Source organism: Phalacrocorax aristotelis, chromosome 2, assembly GCF_949628215.1.
Source record: "Phalacrocorax aristotelis chromosome 2, bGulAri2.1, whole genome shotgun sequence".
Classification (NCBI taxonomy): domain Eukaryota; kingdom Metazoa; phylum Chordata; class Aves; order Suliformes; family Phalacrocoracidae; genus Phalacrocorax; species Phalacrocorax aristotelis.
Window position 1 is genome coordinate 86,519,952 of NC_134277.1, and position 21,811 is coordinate 86,541,762.

Consider the following 21,811-nt stretch of genomic DNA (forward strand, 5'->3'; position numbering starts at 1 on the left):
AAATAATATGCAAAGCATTAAAACCCCCCAATAAAAATACATCATTTTTTGGTATGTCTGCTTGTACCAAAACAAGAATAAAATATAGACAAGTTGATCAATAGCTGTAAATATTACTGTTGATGCAACATAGATAACAATACCGTACTCTCAGGCATTATAACATTTTGCCATGCAGAGCAGAACCAAATCTAAAGTAGGCAAGTTATTTAATTAAGTGAAAAACTTTTTTTTAATTAATAAAATATTTGATATACAGGTTTCAATGAGATGAAATTATTCTATGTGTCAGGCCTTCTTAATTAAAAGCTACAAATTATTGAAAAAAAAACCTCAGAAAAACTTTCAGGAAACAAAATTGTTTTAATACAGAACTCAGGTGTTTGTGTTTATAAATATATATACACATACATACAAATAAAAGGACCATAAGGGATAAAATTGCTTTTCTTTACGCAAGGAACAGAGCAGTCTCCATGCACTGCAAGCAGTACCATTTAGTTGCCTCATGCAACTGCTTTAACTCCTGCAGGCCCTGTTCACATTTTTGTTACTGGCCTGTATTTTCTCCTGTAGGGCTTCAAAACCAAACCTGCCTGCCCCCATAGCTCTAGCATAAGGAAAGGAAAGGCTTTGATGCTTAATAAAACCCCACTTTTTTCAATACAACCATATGCCTATGGAATTCTAAGTTTCCACAAATATCTTCCAAGTTCTGCTATATCATTTTAATATTTGTTCAAATTAAGGTCCCTCATTTTAGAAATAACCAAAACACAACTGATTCTTTTAGAAAAGAGAACTGAGCAAAATGTTCCATGAAATAAAGTAAATCTCATTTAGTTGTCCCAGACAGACAGCTTCAAACACTGAGGTCTAAACTAAAGATAGCAATCTTCTACAAGGAGATTAATATATACACAGAGGATAGAACATGTATACACACTGCTAAATGTACATAATGCATAGAAAATTAATATTTTCTGAAAAGGCAGTGTTTGTGAATGTATTGTGTGCACAGCTTTCTCAGATGACTTGCAAAGCAAATCTTGATATCTCTTGGCAGGTAATGAAATCAGCCCTTAAAGGACTTACAAGTTGACAAAAACCATAGGCAGCTACCGGGTCTCTCTCTACTGCATGTTAATTATTAATTAGTATTGCCCTTTTTAGGTTTGGGAAAGCTTGTGTACTTCCCCCAGTTATAAAGTATTTATATATATTTATATATGCCATTCACTGGCACGGTATTCTTTTGTGTGGGAGTTGGTTCTGCCCGCCCTCCTCCCTGCACCCCCCCGTCACACTTCTTAAGCTTCAGGTGTCAGCACTGGGTGCAGACAGCCTAGTTTCAGGTGTCTGAAGTACAGCCTGCAGCTGCTTGCTCTGCCCATCCCTGGAGGGAGGTGTTCCAGCAACCCGGGAAGCCACGTGTGATTTGAAGCAACTACACGGAGGCCCCAGTTTACATCCTCCCATTCTAGGTAGCCCCAAGTCAATGCAAGTTTAATAGCCCGGAGTATGTGGGACCCCGGTGTTGCTTTCTGGGTGATTCATCCTCCCTAGCTAGAGACAGACAAGGGACAAGCAGTAGTTGTTTTAGGAACTTGAATTTAACCCATCCAGAGACGTCAGAGTAAACCCCTAGGCTAACAATGGAAAACCCGGATTACCTTTGCCTTGTTTGTCATGCATTCTAAGCTTTTTTTGTCTGAGAACCCTCAAATATGACATTTTTCCCCCAGACAGGAGAGCAAAATATTTTATGGTTTTTGTGGCTGACTGGTGGTGAATTGAGCTGTAATGGGAAAGCAAAATGTTTACACAATAAACCCATACATCATTTCGTAATCATTAACAAGCATTCTCAAAATCTTACTGCTGCCAATTAGAAACCTAATTCACTGGAACTGGTCACTCACTGTGTTATACAAAGGAAAAAAAAAAGTCATTGATCCTTCACGTTCTGAAAAGGGGGATTTGATAGTAGCGGTCGTCCTCGGTCAGCAGAGAAATCTCATTCCATTCCCTTCGGTATTCATCTGGATAGTTTACTTGAAAATCCTCAGTATTAAACCTATGCAGTCTGTAAACTCTTATCTTTACTTCAAGTAAGTATCCAAGAAGAGACAGTTCAACCTGTAGATGAAAGAAGTCTGTAAGACATCTAGTTCTAGACTTAAAAAAATAAACCAAAGATAATCCAAGTTAAGGCAAGTCACCTAGCTTCAAAACAGTAGACAAGGAATAAAAGGGGCCCTTTTGTAAGTGAAGCAAGAGAATGAGAAGTTGGAGGGTATGCTCAGTGTTTTCCTCTACTGCTCTTTTGCATGTAGAGGATATTCTGGTTAATGCTTCACACTTTGGAAACATCCCTCTTTCACCTGACAGAGTACATAACCTGCTCCCAAAGCCAGCTCACACAGCTTAGTGGGGAGCATAAAGGGACGAGCTATTATTAAGTTATTGGTACGCCTTGATAAATGGGAAGCCTGCCACCTTGTGATCACTTGCTACATGAAGGAAATATAATAGTAAAAGGAAAAAATGTCCTTGTATTTCATGGATATGAAACTTGAGAACTGGCATTTCATCGACACTTCTTGCAACGGATTATTTAATCTGGAAAAATGCTTTGCAAAAAGGTCATATCCTTGGGCATAGCCACGCAGAGCAGAACTCATCCAGTTATAATCAAACTGCTCCTGAAGGTGACCGCAACATGTAACAGTTGACTTGATAACTGAAATTGATTATAAAAAATAATTTCACCTATTGGAAAGTGAAACTATTTGCAGAGTGGCAGTGTGGAGCTTAGATGTCAGTACTTAACTCCCCACTAAATACAAAACTGAAAAAAACCCTTAACATTTAAAAGTGAAAAATTAATACAGTTCTCATTACCTACTCTTAACAGACATTAGATCTAATGGGAACCAAAGAGAGGGGGGAAAGTGATGATAGAGGGTTTGGCATGGTGGAACAGTTAGGAAAAGCAAAACAACAGGTCAGATCTGCATAATCTAAAATTATTTTACATATCAAAGGTATCATTGTTCTAAACTATGTCTCCTTGATAGCTTGCAGCATTTATTTCTGGCCCAGCAAGAAAACTGTCTACCCCATTTTATTCTACAAGTTTTTTTTCCTGGAAGATAAATGACTATCCTCAGTCCACTTCCCCACTTACCAAAGGAAAAAAATGAGCTAGCTCTCATGGATGATGTATGATATATTCACCTAATCACATCAGAGATGGAATAAGTTTTGTGATGTATTTTTCATTTTTATCATTACCTGGTCTAGGCAAAGAGAGTCACCTATGGAGTTCAGATGATTCATCATGAAACTCAAAGGGTCAGATGAAGAATCACGAGCAAGGAGAAGGCTAAAAAGGTTGTGTATGGGTTCTTCTCTGTTCTTCATCTGCTCACAGGCTTCAACAACTTCGTAGAGCATGATGAATTTTATGGCCTCGTATAGTTTGTGCTCCTTGCTCTCATCAGAAAAGAGTGTATTACACATGTTTCCTCTTTCTTCATGATCTTTAGTAGCACTTATTTCAGTCCACTGGAAAGCACACAGAGGAATATTAATCAAATTATTAAGAATTCTGTTTAATACAAAAGATTCCAAAACAGTAACAATTGCTAGTCTGTACTATACCACTATTGTGGCCAAATGATGGTGCAAATAAGCGGGTGGCTCTTTGGGATCCAGAGTGGAATTTGAGGCCTTACATATTTCAGTTTCAATTTATCCAGCTGAAGCTATTTGCTACAGACAGCTCCAAGCATCTGGGTGCTAATGATAGTCTGTGAGAAATCAAATGTAATTCCCCTGTACAACAGTGACACTCCATCACCACAGAAAATCTTAGGTACCACTGTCAGTAATGAGTCTGGCAGGAGCGTAACCACCAAAAGGACATCAGGAAATCTCTGTGGGTGCATCAGACATGCACACTAGGCCATAAGAAAAGGTTAATTTAAGTGATGACTCCTGCCCTGTTTTTAACTTACAGCTTCAAAAATTCACTGATTTTCCTCTATAGTACTCTTTACATTAAAGTTATCCTAGCTTGAATTCTTTAGATGCTGAGCCCAATTCAGAAGCATGTCAGTTAAAAGGAACCTATACAAACTGGACAAGCCAGCATGGTATTATGAACTGCACACATGTGTATCTCTTTAGTGTGTTCTGCTGCATGAGGTCAAGGTAAGTTGGCTGCACAAGAAGGAACATGACAAAGACATGCGTGGGACATGAACAGGGTAGGAATTTCTTGTTCTGCTCATGGCTGATTACAAGCACTCCTGAGCTCTCTGTTGCTCTAGAGGGGTCAAACGCCAGTGCTCACACCCAGAAGATGGGCTGTCTGGGAGACAATGTTGGACTGGGTGTCAAATCAGAAAGCTTAAAGCATCCAGTCCCGAACACAGTGGCTAAAAAGAGTCATCTGGAAAAGAGAGGTTTTTGGGGATCACAATAAGAGATGATGCTGAATGACTGGGATTCAAATGAATTTCAACTAATTCTGTGATCATATCATTTATATGTTGAAGTGGCCATAAACTCTGAATTGCAACAACAAAAATCCAATTTACCTATCAATACTAAATTGAGAAACAGATCCCCCATCTCCCATGCATTCCTGAATACTTTCCTTACAGGTTAAAAATGAGACCAAGTGGATGAACCACTCCTGTCACTTTGCTAGAGGACCTCTACTACCTAAGTGAAAAGCCTATCCTGAGTGTAAAGCACCTGCTAACCAACACAGCCCAGACACAACAGCATCTGCAGGCAGCCACCCACAAGATGATGATGGAGCTGGGAAAGGCAGCAGAGAGGCGCATGTCTCCAGCTTACCCAAAAACCAGGCACTCTTCTGTGGCTTGGTCAATGGAGGCAAGTCTGAAGCCCAGAGGCATGAGTTTGGGGTGCATAGCAACCATCTTGAAAAAAAAGGTGTGCAAGTATATGACTAATACTCCTTGAAAGGCTTAAAATACCTTTGGCAGTGACGACCACTCCCTGTCACCCCTGTATCTTAAAAGCACAGCTCGAGCAGACATGTGCATTTGTAAGCCTCAGACACTAAGTAATATTTACTAAATCTGACTATCCAAACTCTGTGGAAACACACAAACTTTCCTAGAGAATCAGCTGCAAAAAGAACTAAGTAGACAGTTAAATACAACAGAACCTGAACTCTCAGTGCTGGCTCTTCAGCACCTTTCACACTACTAAATGTACCATAAAACCCTGTTAGTGAAAACAGGCAAAAAAATCCCTCCAACTGGCCAAACAACATCTTTATAATAGTAAAATAAAGTTGGGATCTAGACCTCATGCCCAATAACAGCATAATGCATAGCACAGCCGCTCTGCAACAATTTGTTAATTGTACGGATTTGTTCACCGTGCTGACTTGAAGCTTTTTTCTCTGCAAACATCCAGTTTAAATGCTTCATGAGAAGGAGTTGAATTCAACTTACAAAGAAGTACAACAAGATAAAAATAAAAGCCTAGTAGCTCAACACTGGCAAATGCAAAGAGTGACCAGAAAGAAATTACTGCACACAGGAACCACCAGGTACGTCTCAAGAAGACAGGCAGTTGTCACTGTGGCACAGTAAGGTTGCAGGCAAGGGACAAGGACCAGATCTCTGTTTTAACTCCCTCTTTTTATTACTAATGCTTGGTTTCTAGAGCTAAATCAGTCTCTTTCTGGTTTGTTGTTTTTATTTAAGTAACAATTACTATCACTGAAAGTAGTGTTTAAAACTACAGAGTTGTGGCTCATATACACAAGGCCACATAAAAGGAGCTCGCTTAAATGCATATCAGTAAAATAAGCTGTTGCAACTGTGGTAAGACAACCAAGAACCATAACGTGTATTGTAGAATTAAAAATGACAGTTTAAGGTCTGAGATACTGGCTAATGGATACCTTCAGAGAAGCATTTCAACCTAATCTTTGCCAAAACCCTGGAGTCCAGCAAATACCAGTATCCATTTGATGGCTGTGACCCAGGACAGCGTGCAAAGCAACTGCCCGGCAGGAGGAGGATGGGGAGGAGAGGGATGCTGGTCAGCTAGGAACAGCTTGTGGCAAAGCAAATAGGAATGCTCCATAGCTCGCGCAACTGCAGACACGCAGAAACCCCCGAGGCGCTCAAGGAAAGTGCAAGGTCTTGTCAGGCCAAATTTTTACCTCTCTTTCAAACAGCTTCAGGGCTACTAAAACTCACAACATTTTAAATATGCAAGTAAGCGTTATACTTCTGGTTGGGAACACAGGCAATCCGGCTCTGCTGAGCAGAGGGAGCAGTGAGGCTAAGAGGTCTTTGTAACCTAGTGCTTCAGGCTGCAGAGAGAAATTATAGTAAAACTGGCTAAATACAATGCTTCATGGAGAGAGACGCAGAGGAAAGACAGTAGTTTGAGAAGAAAATGCACTATTCATTTGTTCCCTCCCATTTGGGGAGGGAATGCAGGAGGATCTCATACAACATGTAGTTATTTTTAATCAAAATTATGAGGTGTTGCAGAAGCCACTTGATGGCAAGGGGAGCTAGCCATGCAGCCACTAACAGCTGCGGGTAGGATGGCCTCCCTAACTTTCAGAGTGACCCCTAATAGTTAACCTAGTAGATCCCCAAAAGCTGGATTCCCCCACAGGACAGGTGACGGCCTGCCCAGCAGCTCAGTGCTATGAACCTGGGAGGGAGTGTGACTGCCATAGAAGTATGTAACAAGGAGCAGTTCCCTAACTCTGATCTCAACTCATTTCTCAGGGCTGTTATTGCCCCGGCCATTTCCTATATACTCACATTTGTCTTTAATGTCTCCATACATTTGCGCAATTTACCGAAGGCATTGGGCCCCATGTATCTTTCTGGCCCAAAACTGTATTGCTGAATCCAGTTGCAACCCTGAGAATATAAAAGCTTTTCAGGGAGCTGGTGGGGGGGGAGGGGGAGGAGGAAGGGAAAAAAAAGCTTATTAAGTACAGATCATAACCATAACAAGAAGTAGAATATAAAGTTATATAAACTTGTCTACACACATTTTAATTTATGATGTGGTTCTGTTCACTGGTTCTACAGTTCAAACAACAAAAAAAATGGACTTCGGAACCACTCAAATGTGAAGAAGGAGGCTTCATTTGACTGCCAAGTCCTTAAGAAACTTTTAAAACAGGGCCAGCCAAAAAAGAAGAAAATATGCTCTCAGCAAAATATATAACTCACACTCTGGAAAAGCTGACTACTACATCCAAACTCAGTGAGGTTTTTAGGATTACAGACACCTTCCAGTTTGCACACATAACCCCACAGGCAGCAGCTATAGCTCCCTGCCTCCCCGCTGCTGTCTCCTGCTGGAGCTCCTGGAGCCCAGGGTGACGTCCTGATGCTCCAGCAACAGGCTCAGCAGCTCCCAAGCGAGCCACTGGACTTTGCACGAACGAGGAGGATGCAAATATCTTTTTGTGTTAAGTGAGTGACATCTAGAAGGGTGGCAGTAACATTTATCTATCCACCTTTTTTTTTTTTTACCATTTAGATTCACAATCACTTTGGTATGTTTAGAGCAGGGATGCTTTTTCAATTATGTGTAGTTCAAAGAGTTTGAAAAACTTCTCTTTGAATTCTGATAATGATTCACCTCTACTTCCATATCAGACACATCAGTTTTCACATTGAACAAAGCTTCCTTCTGCAGTGCAAGGTCACTTGAATCATGTTGATTTAGGGAATTAATTTTACCTTTAATATATCTCTCTCCTTCATCCATGATGGAAAAGGAATGCCTTGGCTGAATATCTGAAAAAGCACTGCTCTTAGTACACAATAGTTGTCCCTCCTGACTTGTCGCAGATATTTGATATGATAGCTCCAAAACAGTTCTTCATATGCCTGGAAAAAAGACAAAAAAAACCATTTAGCAATAAACATTTTAAATCTTAGACCAAACCCCTGTCAAATTGGAATCCAATTCCAAACTACTCATAAGAGGGGGCTAGGGCAAAGAGCAAGTACATTCATTTTGTATATATATTTATATATACAAAAAAATGTTCTAAATTCATAGGTTTTGTGAACACCTTACACTGGCACTGCCCCCTAAGAGTGATTCTGCACTCCCTCCAAACCAAGTGACTTCCTTCAGTCTCTGCACTGTTGCTTGTGTAAACATTCACATGGCCAACCAAAGCAGAACAGGTCAATGAAGACTTCTTGCCGTAATAGCTTTATCCCTGACCACTTCACACATGGGCTGGAGCAGCAAAAGGGCAGGAACGGGCATCTGGCAGGAACTTTGGGCAGAAACATCTTCTTGCACTGACCTGAATCCATTGTGCAACGATGACTTAAGCAGATCTGGCAGCTCTGTGCTGAAGCAGATGGCCCTTCTTCCAGCTACACACTCCCTGTATTTCCTCTGCATTACCACTGGCTCTCATCTGAGCCCTTGGTGATGCAACTGAGATCAATAAACTAGCAGAGAATTAGAAAGAGGACTCTACAGTTCCACAGGCTGCTGCATCAGTCTCACAGTTTGCTTCCTGAAGAGGGCAGGAAGATAGTCTCAATTCTGGGCCCTCTTTCATCTCAGTCATTTCCTTACCCCATCCCAACACCACTTCTCAGCTGCATCGTCTCCCCTACTTCTACTTTGCATTGGCTGTGATAGCAAGCCTACTGAATTCATCCTTCTGGGGGCGCTTCCTGCTGTTTCAGCAAGCTCAGGTGGCTCAGAGAAGGGTCCTTCAGGATGACCAGCTTTATCAGCTCACCATTTGTGAACCACAACCAACATAAGATGTAAGAGCCAGCACAAAAGGAGGAGAGGGACTGCTTAGCTGGAATGAGGTGAGGAAAAGGGAGAGAAAAAACAAGCAAAGGACTGCCCCTTTTGGGAACAGCAAGCAGGTTATGCTGGTTCAGGATCTCATGAGACGCTATCCTAAAATGTGCTTCTACATGATATAACCAGCCATCCACCATCTGCCCTGTATAAAGGAGTCTTCTTTTCAGCTCTGATCACCTAGAAGACTCATGGATTTTCTGAAAGGTTTGGCTTTCAGGTTGCCTGGTATGTTTTTGCAAATTTAGTAGAAGTTTTGCTATCTTTTGTTACTTGTTCCTCCAAATCACTTTTGGCCTTGCTGTGTGTTGTTCTGGGCACTTTTGGCATTGCTGTGTTCCTGCATTTAATCTAGCGCAGTTGGATCCTTTCTCTGTTCATCATTTGGACACAACTCCAGCTTTTGAAACTTATCTTTTTTTCTCTCATAATGCCCTTATGCTGCTCTTTAGCCTTTAACAGCTTCATTTTACCCCTTCTTAAGTCCTTGTTGTTATGCATTTCCTCTGTGATTCCAATACCATGACCTAAAGCTCTATATATGTTAAATAGACTGACCATAAACACTCAAGACTCTTAACTGTCTTTTAGCTTCTTTTTAACATACTTCCCTGTTTTTATGTAGTTTCCCTTTCTGAAGATGGATGCAACTGTAAATTATTTTTTGCCTTGTTGTTCTTGCAAGGATGTTGAATATAAGTGTATGCTGCCTCCTGTTCCAGAGAACAGAAACAGAAATTAGAAAGCAACATTTTGAGGCAGATTCTGCGCACTACTCAGGACCAAGTCAAGGGTTGCTTCCTTTCCTAAAGGCTCCCTGTAAAGCTGATCCATGAAACAGTCATTAGCAGCACCTTGACGTTCAACCCCACAGCTGTTGCCAGTGCAGATGGCTAGTTGGTGTCTCTCATTACTACTGCATCTCCTGCCCCCTCTGCCTTTTTGATCCCTCTCAGCATCTCATGCTCAATGTTCCCACCATCATCAGATAATCAGGAATATAGACCTGGTGCTACATTTGACCTGTGCTGCTCTGAAATGCCGCACCATGAGGATGCAAGGATATGATGTCACAGTTAGCGGATTTGATAGATTTGACTCTAAGCTTGTTTTAACAGATACTACTACTCTACCACTGGTATAGCTATTCTAGCTATAAATTTCATGGGAAAAGTAAAAATCCAGCCCACAGTCTTCAGGCCTACCGTGGTGACTAAGGCTTAACACAGTTGAAACAGAGAGCCGTAAAACATGTTTGCTTTTCTTTGCTCTTGAGGCTCCTCCCTGTCACAAGTTAGTATACCATAGTGCTGCTCCAACTTCAAGCGCTGGTCAGGGCCCTTTGGAGGGCACCGCTGCTCCTGTGATGCCCCCTGCCACGCTGCCTCCATTAATGGCCACCAAGAGATAGCTGCCAACAGCCCATTGCACATGCAATAACATACGTCTTTTGCAGGAAATGCAGCTGCCATATCTGGCTATCAGATGTAAGCACGTACACCCAATGTACAGAACTGAAAAACACGTTGGTGAGCTGACAGAAAAGAGTGTATCTAGTGTTGGTGAACCATGAATTTAGGAGGTCCTTGGCTCAGGAGTTCAGCTATCCATGACCCACAGCCCAGTTCAGTGCAACACCACAACTCTGTCACCTTGACGTACAGTTATAAGGAAAACTTACTGAGCTGCAAGAAACTATTTCAGCTAAAATGATGCAAGAGAAATCAAAATCCAGGGAGAAGTATAATTATTAAGATAGTTGCAGCTAGCAGCTCAAGGGTACAAGAGGGAAAAAAAGAGAAAAAAATCCTTACATGGAAAGGAATAAAAACCATAGAAGAAGAAAAAAACAAAGATAATCAGAAAAGAGCAGCACTAAGGATTAGCTGATTCCCACAAGCAGAGGCGGCTGCCACCTCCCCACACAGCCCAGGGCTGCCTCCAAACACCCTTCAGTGGCTAATCGGGGCACTGAGGATCATGAGGATGTTAACTGGGAGATTAGTAGTGTGTTAGTCCTAGCTGGGCGTGGTATGAGTCAGCAGGAGCTGCCGGGTGTAGTTAACCTGCGTGAGTCCTGCTCACAGTGCCTCGTGCAGGGGAAGTTGGCGCAGAAGTGCCTTGGCCAGAGCCTGCCACGGCCGGGGGCGCAGAGCTGGAGAAGATGGACACTGCACAAAGGCAGGGGATGGCCACCATCCAGCACGCTGGTCCTTGCCCGCTGAGCTCTGATCTAACCTGCCACAGGCCAGCTGTGAGCTTCTGCCCCCAGCTGCAGCTGATGCAGCCGGACAGGGGGCCTCGGCAGCTGCTGGGGAGGCTGCCGCGCACCGGCTGCTGTCACATGGACCTTCAGAGCTTGGAAGAGAAATAGGTGTGTTTCATTGCTCCCTGTATGAGAGTTTTTACCTTAAATCGAAGGCTGGCCAAGAGACAGCAGTTAAGACCAGGTTACTTGGGCTGTAGCACTGGGGATGATTTTTCCTGTTCAGCCACTGCATGGGTCACTGGGTCTACAGGGGAGATTTGTAGAAGATGCAAGACTAAAAGCCAATCTACATTTTGACCAGCTCTGCTGCAGTCTTTATTTAGATCCGTGTTCATGCTGTCCCTTTTGCTTTTCATTTGACCAGCCGGTGTAGCAGGCTCTGGTAGCTGCAGCAGCTGCTTGCAGTGGGAGTGCTATTCCTTTCTCAGGTGGTACTTCTCCCCCGTCCTCATGCAGAGATTAAAGTTTAACTCTTACCTCCCTCATGTGTTTGGCTTGCTTCGTTTCTCCTTTCCATTCTCTCGCACTGTAACCAAGTAGATCAACTTCTGTCCGCACACTGAGATTCCCTAAATCAAGATTAATTCACAGATTAGTTACCTTCTGCGGTTCTGCATCTGAAGGGTAGATGTGGGAGGGGATTAATGAACATGGAATGACAATAAAAAGATTACTTATGAGTTTTCTCTGAAGGTAGTTGCTCCACCTGAAATCCAAATGATAAAACAGGTGTCAAAGAGGAGTTGTCAAAGGTCAATATCTACTGAAATAAGCAACAGTGTGGATGATTAAAGTCTGCATAATAAAAACCTACCGCTTCAGTAGCTGTGCTAAAAAGCTGTATAGCCTTCTGCAATACCAAAAAACAGCAACAAGGAAAGTCATGCTTAGCATTAGGTGCACTTTCACTTTTTGCCACATGAGACACAAGGATTGCTTGGTGGCTGTTGTCCAGGACTGCACGTCATGCCTTCCTAAAACAGGGATAAAAAGAGGAAAAAAAACCTCTTGTAACTCTTCTGCAATACTTGTTTCTATTTGTTCTCTTACAAAAAGAAAAACCATCCAAGTGCAATACCACTCCAAATGAAACACAGAACGTGAAATGTAAAAAGCAAGTATATTTTTCTATAATTAATAAATATATAATTTATATCCTTTGTTTTCCAGATTTCTAGGGTTTTGGGTGCATGTGGTTCACTTTTCCAAGCTTTCCTCCACATGGTGAAGGCTAGATAATAGTTACAACAGAGTCACAGGAAGATTGATATCAAAGGAACTGTTCAAAAACAAACAAAAAAATTTTTTTTGCTTCAGGATGTGCTGAGCCAGAGACCTGTACCGTCATTACGTTGTCACTAAGTCAAGGTTTTAAAGACCAGGGGTTCCTGGGAGTTGTGGTCTACAAACGGGCCATAGAAGGCAACATTAGCTGACTAAGCATCATACGACTGCCTGGGGAATTAAAGGAACGTTTCTGCCTCGATCTGGATAAGTTTAAAGTCATTTCAAAAATCCAGAGAAAGCTCCTCCCTGGGGATTTAGTAGAAAGCTCAGGAGATCATCACAAGGGGGGTTGTGCGCATTCTCACTGTTCTTCACAGACATAACTCAGGACATGTTTCTGTTGCTCTCTTGGCATTACAGGCAGGGTTAGGGTAGGTTTTGATTGTCTTTTATTGATAAGAAAACCTAGAATTGAGAGAGGGCCCAGAGACTGAATACTTGACAAAGGCAGTATCTGCTCCCTAAGTGAGAAATTTATCCTCTGGCTGAAATCTGAATATAGAAAATTCCCAGAGTTTATGAACAACAGCTGCTCTATTACAAACTTATTCATTGACTTACTACAAAACTGTAAGAGAAGTCAACTTTTTAGAAAGGTATCCCCAGAGAAGGCTGAAAAGATATTTCTGCAGAGAGTCCACAAAGGGAATTATTCATTCAGCATAGTTTTATGTCAGTTCAACTTCTGCCCTCCTGGCTTTAACAGGAAATTTAAAAGGAAAGTTTTCCTTGGAAAACTTACGCCCGTGCACTGTGGACAACTATCCAGTCAAAGAGTTACGAGAGTCTCAGCCTTGGCAACAAGACAAACAGCTATGCATACGTTTTTACAAGCACTGTTGCATGTATACAGAGCACTGCTGATATTTGGCCTTTTCCAGTATTCTGTTGTTTGAAGAAGTTTTATTACAGGATGTCAAATGCGAGTTGTCTGGAGGCAAGACGCAGACCTCGTATCTCCCATGAACAAAAGGCAGGTTAAGAGCTGTAAGTGAAAAGATGTTAACAAACTTTAAAAAGGTAATTGGAGAAGCTTTTGGGGTGCTAGTTCCTATTTACACAAAACCCATACTGCTGTGAATGCTTTTCATACGAGAGGATGGGCAGGTCTTCTGTCAGCTTCTACTCGTGCGCTGCACTAATGTGTGCACACCTGGCACGGCCGGGGTTATGCCTGCACACACTGAGTAGGTAAAAGCAAGACATGCATTCACATACAGTCAAAAAGATCAAAAATCTGAAGCTACGGCAAACATGTAGTACTGATGGCAAGTAACAAGCCGGCAACACAACAGCTGTAAGGTTATTAAATGGCATAGCTCATGGAGACACCGGGACACTCCCGCTTGCGGCACGCACACGTGCACGGGCACACCCCACGCACACCCCCAACAGGCACATTCTCAGTAAGCACCCAAATTGCTGCCTAGAGAACAACAGCTGAGAATTAGTAACAGATGACAGTCCTGGCAGAATCAAACCACCATAAATTTTTCTCACTCTTCTTTAGGATAAAGGCATCAGCATTGAAAAAAAACGTCAGTAGACTGTAAATAATGAACCTTCTGCTAACTAGAATGGAACCTGAAGGCTTAGAAATGTTGTTCAGCCCATGGATCAGTGGCTATTTTGGATTTAAATTGTCACATTGTTGTACAAAAACCAATGATGATTCAAATTAAATTCGTTAACAGCAATTTAAACACAGAAGATTAAAAGGAAGATGCAGCAGACTTTCATTTCAATACTTAAAATGACTGTATGGTCCCTCTTGATTTTGAACAAACTGGGGCTATAAAAAGTGCAAGCTGGTCCTTCTGTTAAAATGACGCACTTTGCTTTATGGAGTACCAGAAATATATGTGAATGCAAAATGTCTTCCTTTACCCCTTTAACAGACAAAAAGGTCGGAGGTCTGCATCAGCTTTTGAGCTGAATCAAGCAATGTCTTGAAAAAGCTTTTGATGGTATTAATCCTGGAAAAAAGCTTACTGGAGTCCAACAAACCCCCTTGCAAGGCATGTGGTTAGCAGGTGCATGAGCGACTGTTTTTCAAGGAATCCTGGGAGGCACTGGCTCACCGATTTCAATCATAACCACAGATCGATCTCAAAGAACATTAGACAACAAATCTGGTTCATCCATTTTTATTTAAGGTGGGGGATTTATAAGTAGGTATTTCCCTAATAAAAAGCCTAATGGGAGATGGGAAAACCTGCAAACAAGTAATTTTGAGTATTTTTGCTAGACTTGTGTTACAGCGTACCCAGGACTTGATAAACTTTCCCTCCTTCCATGGGAAAGCTGCTGTTCAAACAGCACTTTGTGATTCAGTTACTACTTTCAGCGCTTATGTCACACTTAAAAATGTAATTACTTTTTTTTATTCAAGTAAATGACATTTAGAAGTGGCAGTTGGATCACAAAGTGCTTCTGGTAAAAATACATCATAAACAAGACATGAATTAAAGAAAAGTGCAGTTTAAAATAGATCTTTCCACCCCCTCCCTGCCCCCTCCATAATTCTTCAGAAACTGAAGAGCAATTAAATTCATAACACGCTGGTGGGCGGAATAAAATAATATTTATTTTTTTTAATGGACTTTTAATCCCAATCCATTCCCTGGAGTATGGGCACAATTCATCCTGTTCCTCAGGAGTCAGTGACAACCTGTCAATGCTGCAACGAGCTGCGGAGCTCATATCATTTTGAAGACTGACCGCAAGCATCACCATGAGGACAGGGAGGCCTGACTCATCTCCCATGCAGGAGAACAGAGCCCTGGGACTTCTGACACAACTCCTAGCAGAAATCTGGATGAACAGAGGCTGAACAGCGCTGAAGTACGAACTGATAGCAGTGTTTATCTTACAATGCAAGTAGTACACTGTGTTTTCTTTTCACGCCACATCATCAACTTCCTGCTAGTGCCAAACCTTAAGCTTTTACACCCCCACAAAGCCAGCAGGAGAGACACAAGGAAAAAAAAAAATTTAAAAAGGCCAGAATAAAGATGAGTAAGAGACATCTGCAAGATCTGCTTCTTTCACAAGAAAGTCAAGAAAAGTCTCTAAAGGATTAGCTCCACATTTGACTCCCTCACAACATTTTTGGATGCTGCTACCTTAAAAATGCATAACTGATGAAATGCAAAATGTAAGGGATCAGCTTGGGAACTAGCAGGCAGCACTGTATGCAGTGCTGAAGCACGATCCAATATTGCAGCATGTCTGATGCCACATTCATCCTTTTACTTTTTCCTCCCTCCCTGTAACAAGGCCATCAGGAAGATAACAGAGTGTCTTCCAAAATCAAAAGCTGTGTGACTTCAGGACATTCCTCATCACAGTCCTTTTGGTACTGAAACCTGGACACAGCACTTGTTACCATAAAGTGGCCAAGTTTCACACTCCTACCACACAACACTATATTCCTAGTTTCCGAAAAGCAGATATCCCCTCCTTCTGAGAGAATTTGGGATCCCTCTGTTCCAACCCTTCTGCTGCCCACCCGTACCCCTCCTTCTCTCTCCACTCTTGGATCCAGAGCAAGGGAGACCCCTCAGCCGAGAGATGCAAGGCTTGGCATGGAGGTCCAAGTCTGCCTGCTTTCAGTGTGTGCCTGCAGAGCTCTCTTCACAGCTGCACATCACTTTTTTCCAGACTATGTTGTATCAGCATGAAGGTACATTATAACATAGGCTAAGTCCCTCTTTTAAGGGAAAACAAGCAAATTCATCCTTACAGAGCAGGCATCAGCGTGATGCACAGATGCACACATACCTCAGCTGACTGAACCAAGAGGAAGACACAGACAAAAAGCTATTATTTATACAAATTCAATACCTACAATAGATTATACCTCATAACAGCTTAGAAGAGAGAAATGTGCCTTTTTAAGCAGTGCCAAGTGATTACAAAGCCTTTCATCTCCCAGTTTATTATCAGTGCCACACCAAAAAAATCTACTGAAAACAGATCAAACACATACCAAGTTATGTGGGAAGCACTGCTTAATTCAGTAACTATTCCAGTACAAAACCCTTCCTTTACAGAGCAAAGCAATGTCAACTTGTTAAGAAAATCTTCACCTGTTCTAACATAACAACTAGAGATGAGGATCTCTACTTGGTATAGGAAGAAAAAGAGAATCATTTGCAGGCAAAGATGGTAATCATTGGTGACTTATCAAAAGTTCAACCATATCTGCTGATCAGATCTCAACTTCTACTCCAAAAAATAACAAAACAGAATCCCAGCCCCAAACCATAACTAGAATCACACAATTACCTAGAAAATGGAATAGTTTCGGTAGCACTGAGACCCATCACTTGCAAGAAAGGCTTTATTTACACAGCTGTCCTGCGTAGGAGTCCCAAGTGCTCGGTCAGCCCTTGTCCCCTTTGTGCAAAGGTCTTTCAGGAAAAATAGAGTAGAAAGGCTGGCAGCCTTCTTCAGACTCCCTGATCATCAACAGGAACTGAACTGCTGCCATAAATGTATCTATCCAGTTGTGACACCTACTTATTCCTACTCTGTAGCAACAAGCATAATGCATTCTTACCCACTGTGTGATCATCTAAAATATACCCTGTAAGAGTTACCTTTACAAAACCAATTTCATCTATATAATAAAAATATTAACGCATGCCCTAGCCTGCAGAGACCATTTCCCTCTCTCCAAATGCCTACAAGAACAAAAGTAAAGTTCAGCTCTTGAAGTCCTGTATAATTCAGCTTCCTTTTTAAGGCACAGGGTGCTTTATCCAGGACCTTCAGATGAATAAAGCTCAGTTGCACTTCCATTTATGTAAGAAAGAAAACATGCAAGAAGGCTTCATAGAATTTACAGTCCAGATCAATACATGAAAAGCATTTCATGCCATAAAAACCCAAGTATCTCTTTAAAGCTCTTATTCCTAAGTATGACTAAAAAATAAAATACCCTCCTTTTAAAGAAGGATCCTCTGAAATTCCTGTCACTGTGATAATTTTTTTTTAATGTGGAAAAAAAATCCATCCTCATTCAGAATTGCTATTTAATGCCTGTGCACTTCAAACAGAACTTACGTAAATGCACTAAATCTATTATTTGGAGGCAGCCAACTCCAAGGATTCTTAGTACGCCTGCTGCCAAGTTGCATGTTGAGTCATCGCTAATGCCGCTCGTGTTTGTTTCTGGTTTATCTATGTGCAAACACAACTCTGAAATTGCCTTTTATAATCTTTTTTTTTCTGCTGTGCTGAATCCAAACTGACCCAGTAAAGGAAATATTTTCCTCCTGAACATCTTCTTATGCTTAAGTTTAGCTGAAAGGCTAAGCGGTATAAGGCTAAGGGTTTTTCTGTTTATTTGTCTAGATAACTGAAGCTTTGGTTATAGGACAAAAAGTTGAAGTCTTACTTAGCAATAAGAATTATTTCCCCCCTCCTTTTTTTAAGTCTTGTTTTGCTAGACAGAAGACTTGTACCTACAGCCCAACCCTCCGAGGATGCGCAGTCATGAGACAGTAAGGAGGCTAGGTGGTACCACAGGCAGAGCCCTCCAGGTCTCTCCAGGGAGAGGCCCAGCAGGCTGCAGCGGTGGCTACCCCCTCCCCGACAGATCCCCAGCACAGGAAGAGCCCCCAGCCCTGCCTGGATGCACTCCTGACCCCCCAGCAGCACAGGTGCCAGGTCACTGCCACCCCAGAAGAGCAGGACCTCCAGCCTGCTGCTGTCCCCCCAAAGGGAGGGACTGGTGGGCCCTGCAACTCCAGCAAGAGCTGCAGCAGCAGGTGCCATGTCGGCACCAGAGGAGGGGATGCAAGTGGCAAAGCAGAGGAGCCCTCCAACTGTACTCGAGGAGGGGTGAAAGACACCTGGATCGAGGGAATGTCAACAGAAATCCGTGTGGGAAAGATCTCAGTGCAAACAGCATGGAGGAGCACAAGCTGCTTATTAAACTCCACTGGTAGCACTCCTGGGACTAAACATCCCTTGGATGGTCCTGGGTGAGCCCCCAGCCCCTCGGTGGTCACCAGCCAGCACATTCCTAAGCGGTGGCTTGACACCTGGAGGGGTCCTCTGCTGAAGTGCTGCAGCCCAGAGGAGAAAGCAGCAAAAAATGCCCGTCAACTTGGTAGGCACACATTGCGGGACAGTCTAATGAATTTTAACTGTCTGTAAACAGTTATCCCAAGTGACAGCTGGGAAACAGCAGCATTGAGTAACCCATGACAAACAACTCAACTCATCTGAGCCTGTTTACTGTCTAAGCAGTTACTGGTGGTGCATACATCTGCTGCTTTGAAAGCCAGCCCCCTTTGACCAGGTCGCATCCAGGTAGCTCCTCATTCCCATCTCCATACACACTCTGACTGCTGCACCCTCACAACACACATTTTATATCTGTCTTCAGAGCACAGCCCTCTCCTCAAGTGTACCAGGCTCTGCATGCAGTGAAGCACCATGCAGGGTTGTGTATTTTTCATATGGATTAATAATCACACATAATTTATGATCAATAATCACAAATAATTCGCATCTCCTGGCGGTGCGTCAGATCACAAAGCCTGTGCTTTCCCACTAGGTATGTGGAGAGATTATTCCAGCTGTGTTATTTGTTTGCTTGGGAGTTTTACTTGTATCTCTCCCTCTTTACAAGACAGAGCAGAAGCAGAAGGGAAAGACAACAGAAATCAAAATATCAGAGCCATCACTCTGAATGCAGATGACAGAAATTGGTCTCGCATCTCTCTTCCTTTGCCTCTCAACATCCAGCTTGATGAAAATCAAAACTTCAGCTTTATTCTGCCAAGCTAATGCTATTAGGATGGAAGCAGCTGGAGTGTTTACACCCTGCTCCCTCTTCATCTTTTAAAGGGCAACTGTTCCAAACCAGCATTTTTTAATTAGCTCATGCAGGTAGGCATCCTTGGCCTGTTTTTTTGAGAGTGCATTACTGGGCACTTCTTGCCTAAAATCTTAAGCAAAAAAGTCATGTTGAAAGGTAAAGCTGACTGCATCAAGGTAACTTAAATTTCAGTTACTGTCAGTGTAATACCAAAGTCATAGCTGATAACACATTTCATAAAAATGTGATTCAGGAACCCAGAATTTTCTGTGTGGAAGCTCTCTGCTTGTAAAAACATGATTGTTATGATTATTATTATTATTATCATTATCATTATTGCTAACGCACGTTTCATATTATTACAGACATTTGGATACCAAGAGAAGCTTCAAGCAAAGTGCTCCGGACATTGGTCTCAGGGACCAAGAGACCATGGTTCCCTGACACCTCTGCATTTGCATGAACTGCCTCAAAACTGGACAGTTACATGGCAAGGTCTACATAAATACAAATTATGCAGCCCTGCAAAATATGGTTAAATATGACCCTGCATATTGGGCTCTGCTTGAGGGGCTGGCACTCGGCAGAGGCACAACTTACTTTCACTTGTAAACGAAGAAAATGAAATACAGAGAACTGGATGCTTTCTAACCTTGGAACCCGGCAGTGTAATTTTTAAAGATCTACAATGATATGAAATCCCCTATTTTTAAGGCCTCAGACTTTGGCAAGCATGTCACAACTGAAATTTGTGCACAGGAAGTGACACGAAATAAAACCAGAACCGAGGAACAGCGAACACGTCTGCAGGTTGCTCCCGGACAAACGCAGCAGGCACATGCATGGCATGGAGCTGTGCTCAGAGCAAAACTGGGGGCAGGAAACTGGTAGGACGTCTCTTTGTCACACAGACCGACCTGAAACAAGTATTTAAGTTTGCAGAAAGACTGCTTTTGCTCAAACTTGGCAATTAAAAACTTGCCAGCATTTCCCTGGTGGCAGCTGACCTGCAGGCAGTGCCAAGCACCTTGCCATGGTGCTGCTTCTCTGCACAGATGCTAGGGCAGACTTGATGAGAGTCAAAGCCCCAGGCACACCACGTTGTATCAGGGCACTAGTTTGATGCTAAGATACACGTTTCCCACTTTCATAGCACCATTCTCCTAACATGACCACCCCACCCTGGAAACAGAAATGCTAAACACCCAAAAAATGTGGAAAATCTTGGCGACATATCACGGACAAGGAATCTGACATGGGGTCTTGCTCAAGGCCACATGCAGAGCTAGTGACAGGACTAGAGACTGAGCGTATACAGCCACGTCATCCCATATTTTTACCCTTCCACCTTAAAGTGATGTGGCTCAAATAAGACAGCACAACTCTTCTGCTCAGCCCACAGCCGCCTTCTCAGAGAACTGTGCGTTGCAAGAAATGGTTGGTCAGCAGAAGTTGCCTTGCTAGCCATGTCCCTCTGCACAGGTGCATGGTATAAGTGGCATCTGTCCCCACTGGTGACACGGGGACAGGAGCTAGAGACACACCTCCTCTCTCTGCCAGGAGCTCCCAGCACCTCCACATAGGCTAGAGTCAAATCCCGAGCACTGGGTGATGAATCCTGAGGATTCAAAAAATGTACAGGATCACTCCTCAGCAGTGAAAAAACGGGAAGAAGCTACAAAGACAGAATAAGGTTGAAAAGAAACTAAAAGCTGCTGACATAAAAATTTCTCAGAAAATTCAAGAAGTAGCCTCCAGCAGTACTGGAGTATTTTACAGCATGTTTGCCTTCTCTGGAGCTTTCTCAAGAAGTGGTCAGTAACACCCTTAACTCCTTTTTTTCACCACTTAAGATGGGGCAAAACTTTGACATTATTTTATATGATCAGGCAACAGATAGTCCAACCATGAGTTATACCGTTCATGAGAAAAACCCAAACTTTCCACCAAACCAAATTTTGTAATACCAAACTGAACTGTCTCTAGCCCCTCAGAACTGGTCCAAGATCCCTAGCTATGAACTCCGCTCTTAGAACTGTAACTGACCACGTCTACCCTGCGGCGGCTGAAGTACAGAAGTCCTGACAGTTTTATATCACGACATTTCTGACACTGACATTTTAGTTAATAAATAGCTATTTCCCTGTTTTTCTGAAGGCGCGACGTTGTTGTGTCTCGTCCCTGGCACTGCAGGCACGCACAGAGGAACTGGTGTTTGGCACAGTGGGAATCCCAGCAACAGAGCACATGGGCAAAGTTCCCCATCGGTGCTACGTGCCAGCACGGTGTCAGCTGTGTCAGCCCAGGAGTGCAGAAAGGACGCTGCACGTCTGCCACGCTTTCCCAGATTCCCTCCAAGCAGAAAGCAGATCCTGAAGCGATTCAGGGTCAGATGTCAGGCAGCAACTCAGATTAGCGTCTGACTTTGAAAAGTACTGTAACTCGTTCAGAAGTCAGAATGCCTGAACAAAAACATCATTAGATAGGACTAATCTGGCCCATCGGTAATTAAAAAAAAAAAATAATTTCACAGCCTAAAACAA

The 21,811-nt window shown here is 42.6% G+C and overlaps 1 protein-coding gene across 3 annotated transcripts in view; it reads right to left on the reverse strand.

The window, feature by feature from the left end:
• Positions 1 to 343: 343 nt before the first annotated feature.
• Positions 344 to 21,811, reverse strand: part of OTULINL (OTU deubiquitinase with linear linkage specificity like) — a 25,833-nt gene continuing 4,365 nt past the window's right edge. For 2 of the 3 annotated variants that reach the window (XM_075084258.1, XM_075084259.1), the window contains exons 2-8: positions 11,961 to 12,120; positions 11,821 to 11,852; positions 11,624 to 11,715; positions 7,776 to 7,925; positions 6,840 to 6,968; positions 3,298 to 3,570; positions 344 to 2,139 (exon numbers count right to left, since the gene is read on the reverse strand). In XM_075084258.1, the coding sequence (XP_074940359.1) occupies positions 1,960 to 2,139; positions 3,298 to 3,570; positions 6,840 to 6,968; positions 7,776 to 7,925; positions 11,624 to 11,715; positions 11,821 to 11,852; positions 11,961 to 12,120 (1,016 nt within the window). In that variant the 3' untranslated portion in view covers positions 344 to 1,959. The remainder of the gene's footprint in view (positions 2,140 to 3,297; positions 3,571 to 6,839; positions 6,969 to 7,775; positions 7,926 to 11,623; positions 11,716 to 11,820; positions 11,853 to 11,960; positions 12,121 to 21,811) is intronic. The other variant, XM_075084260.1, reaches the window with a different exon arrangement.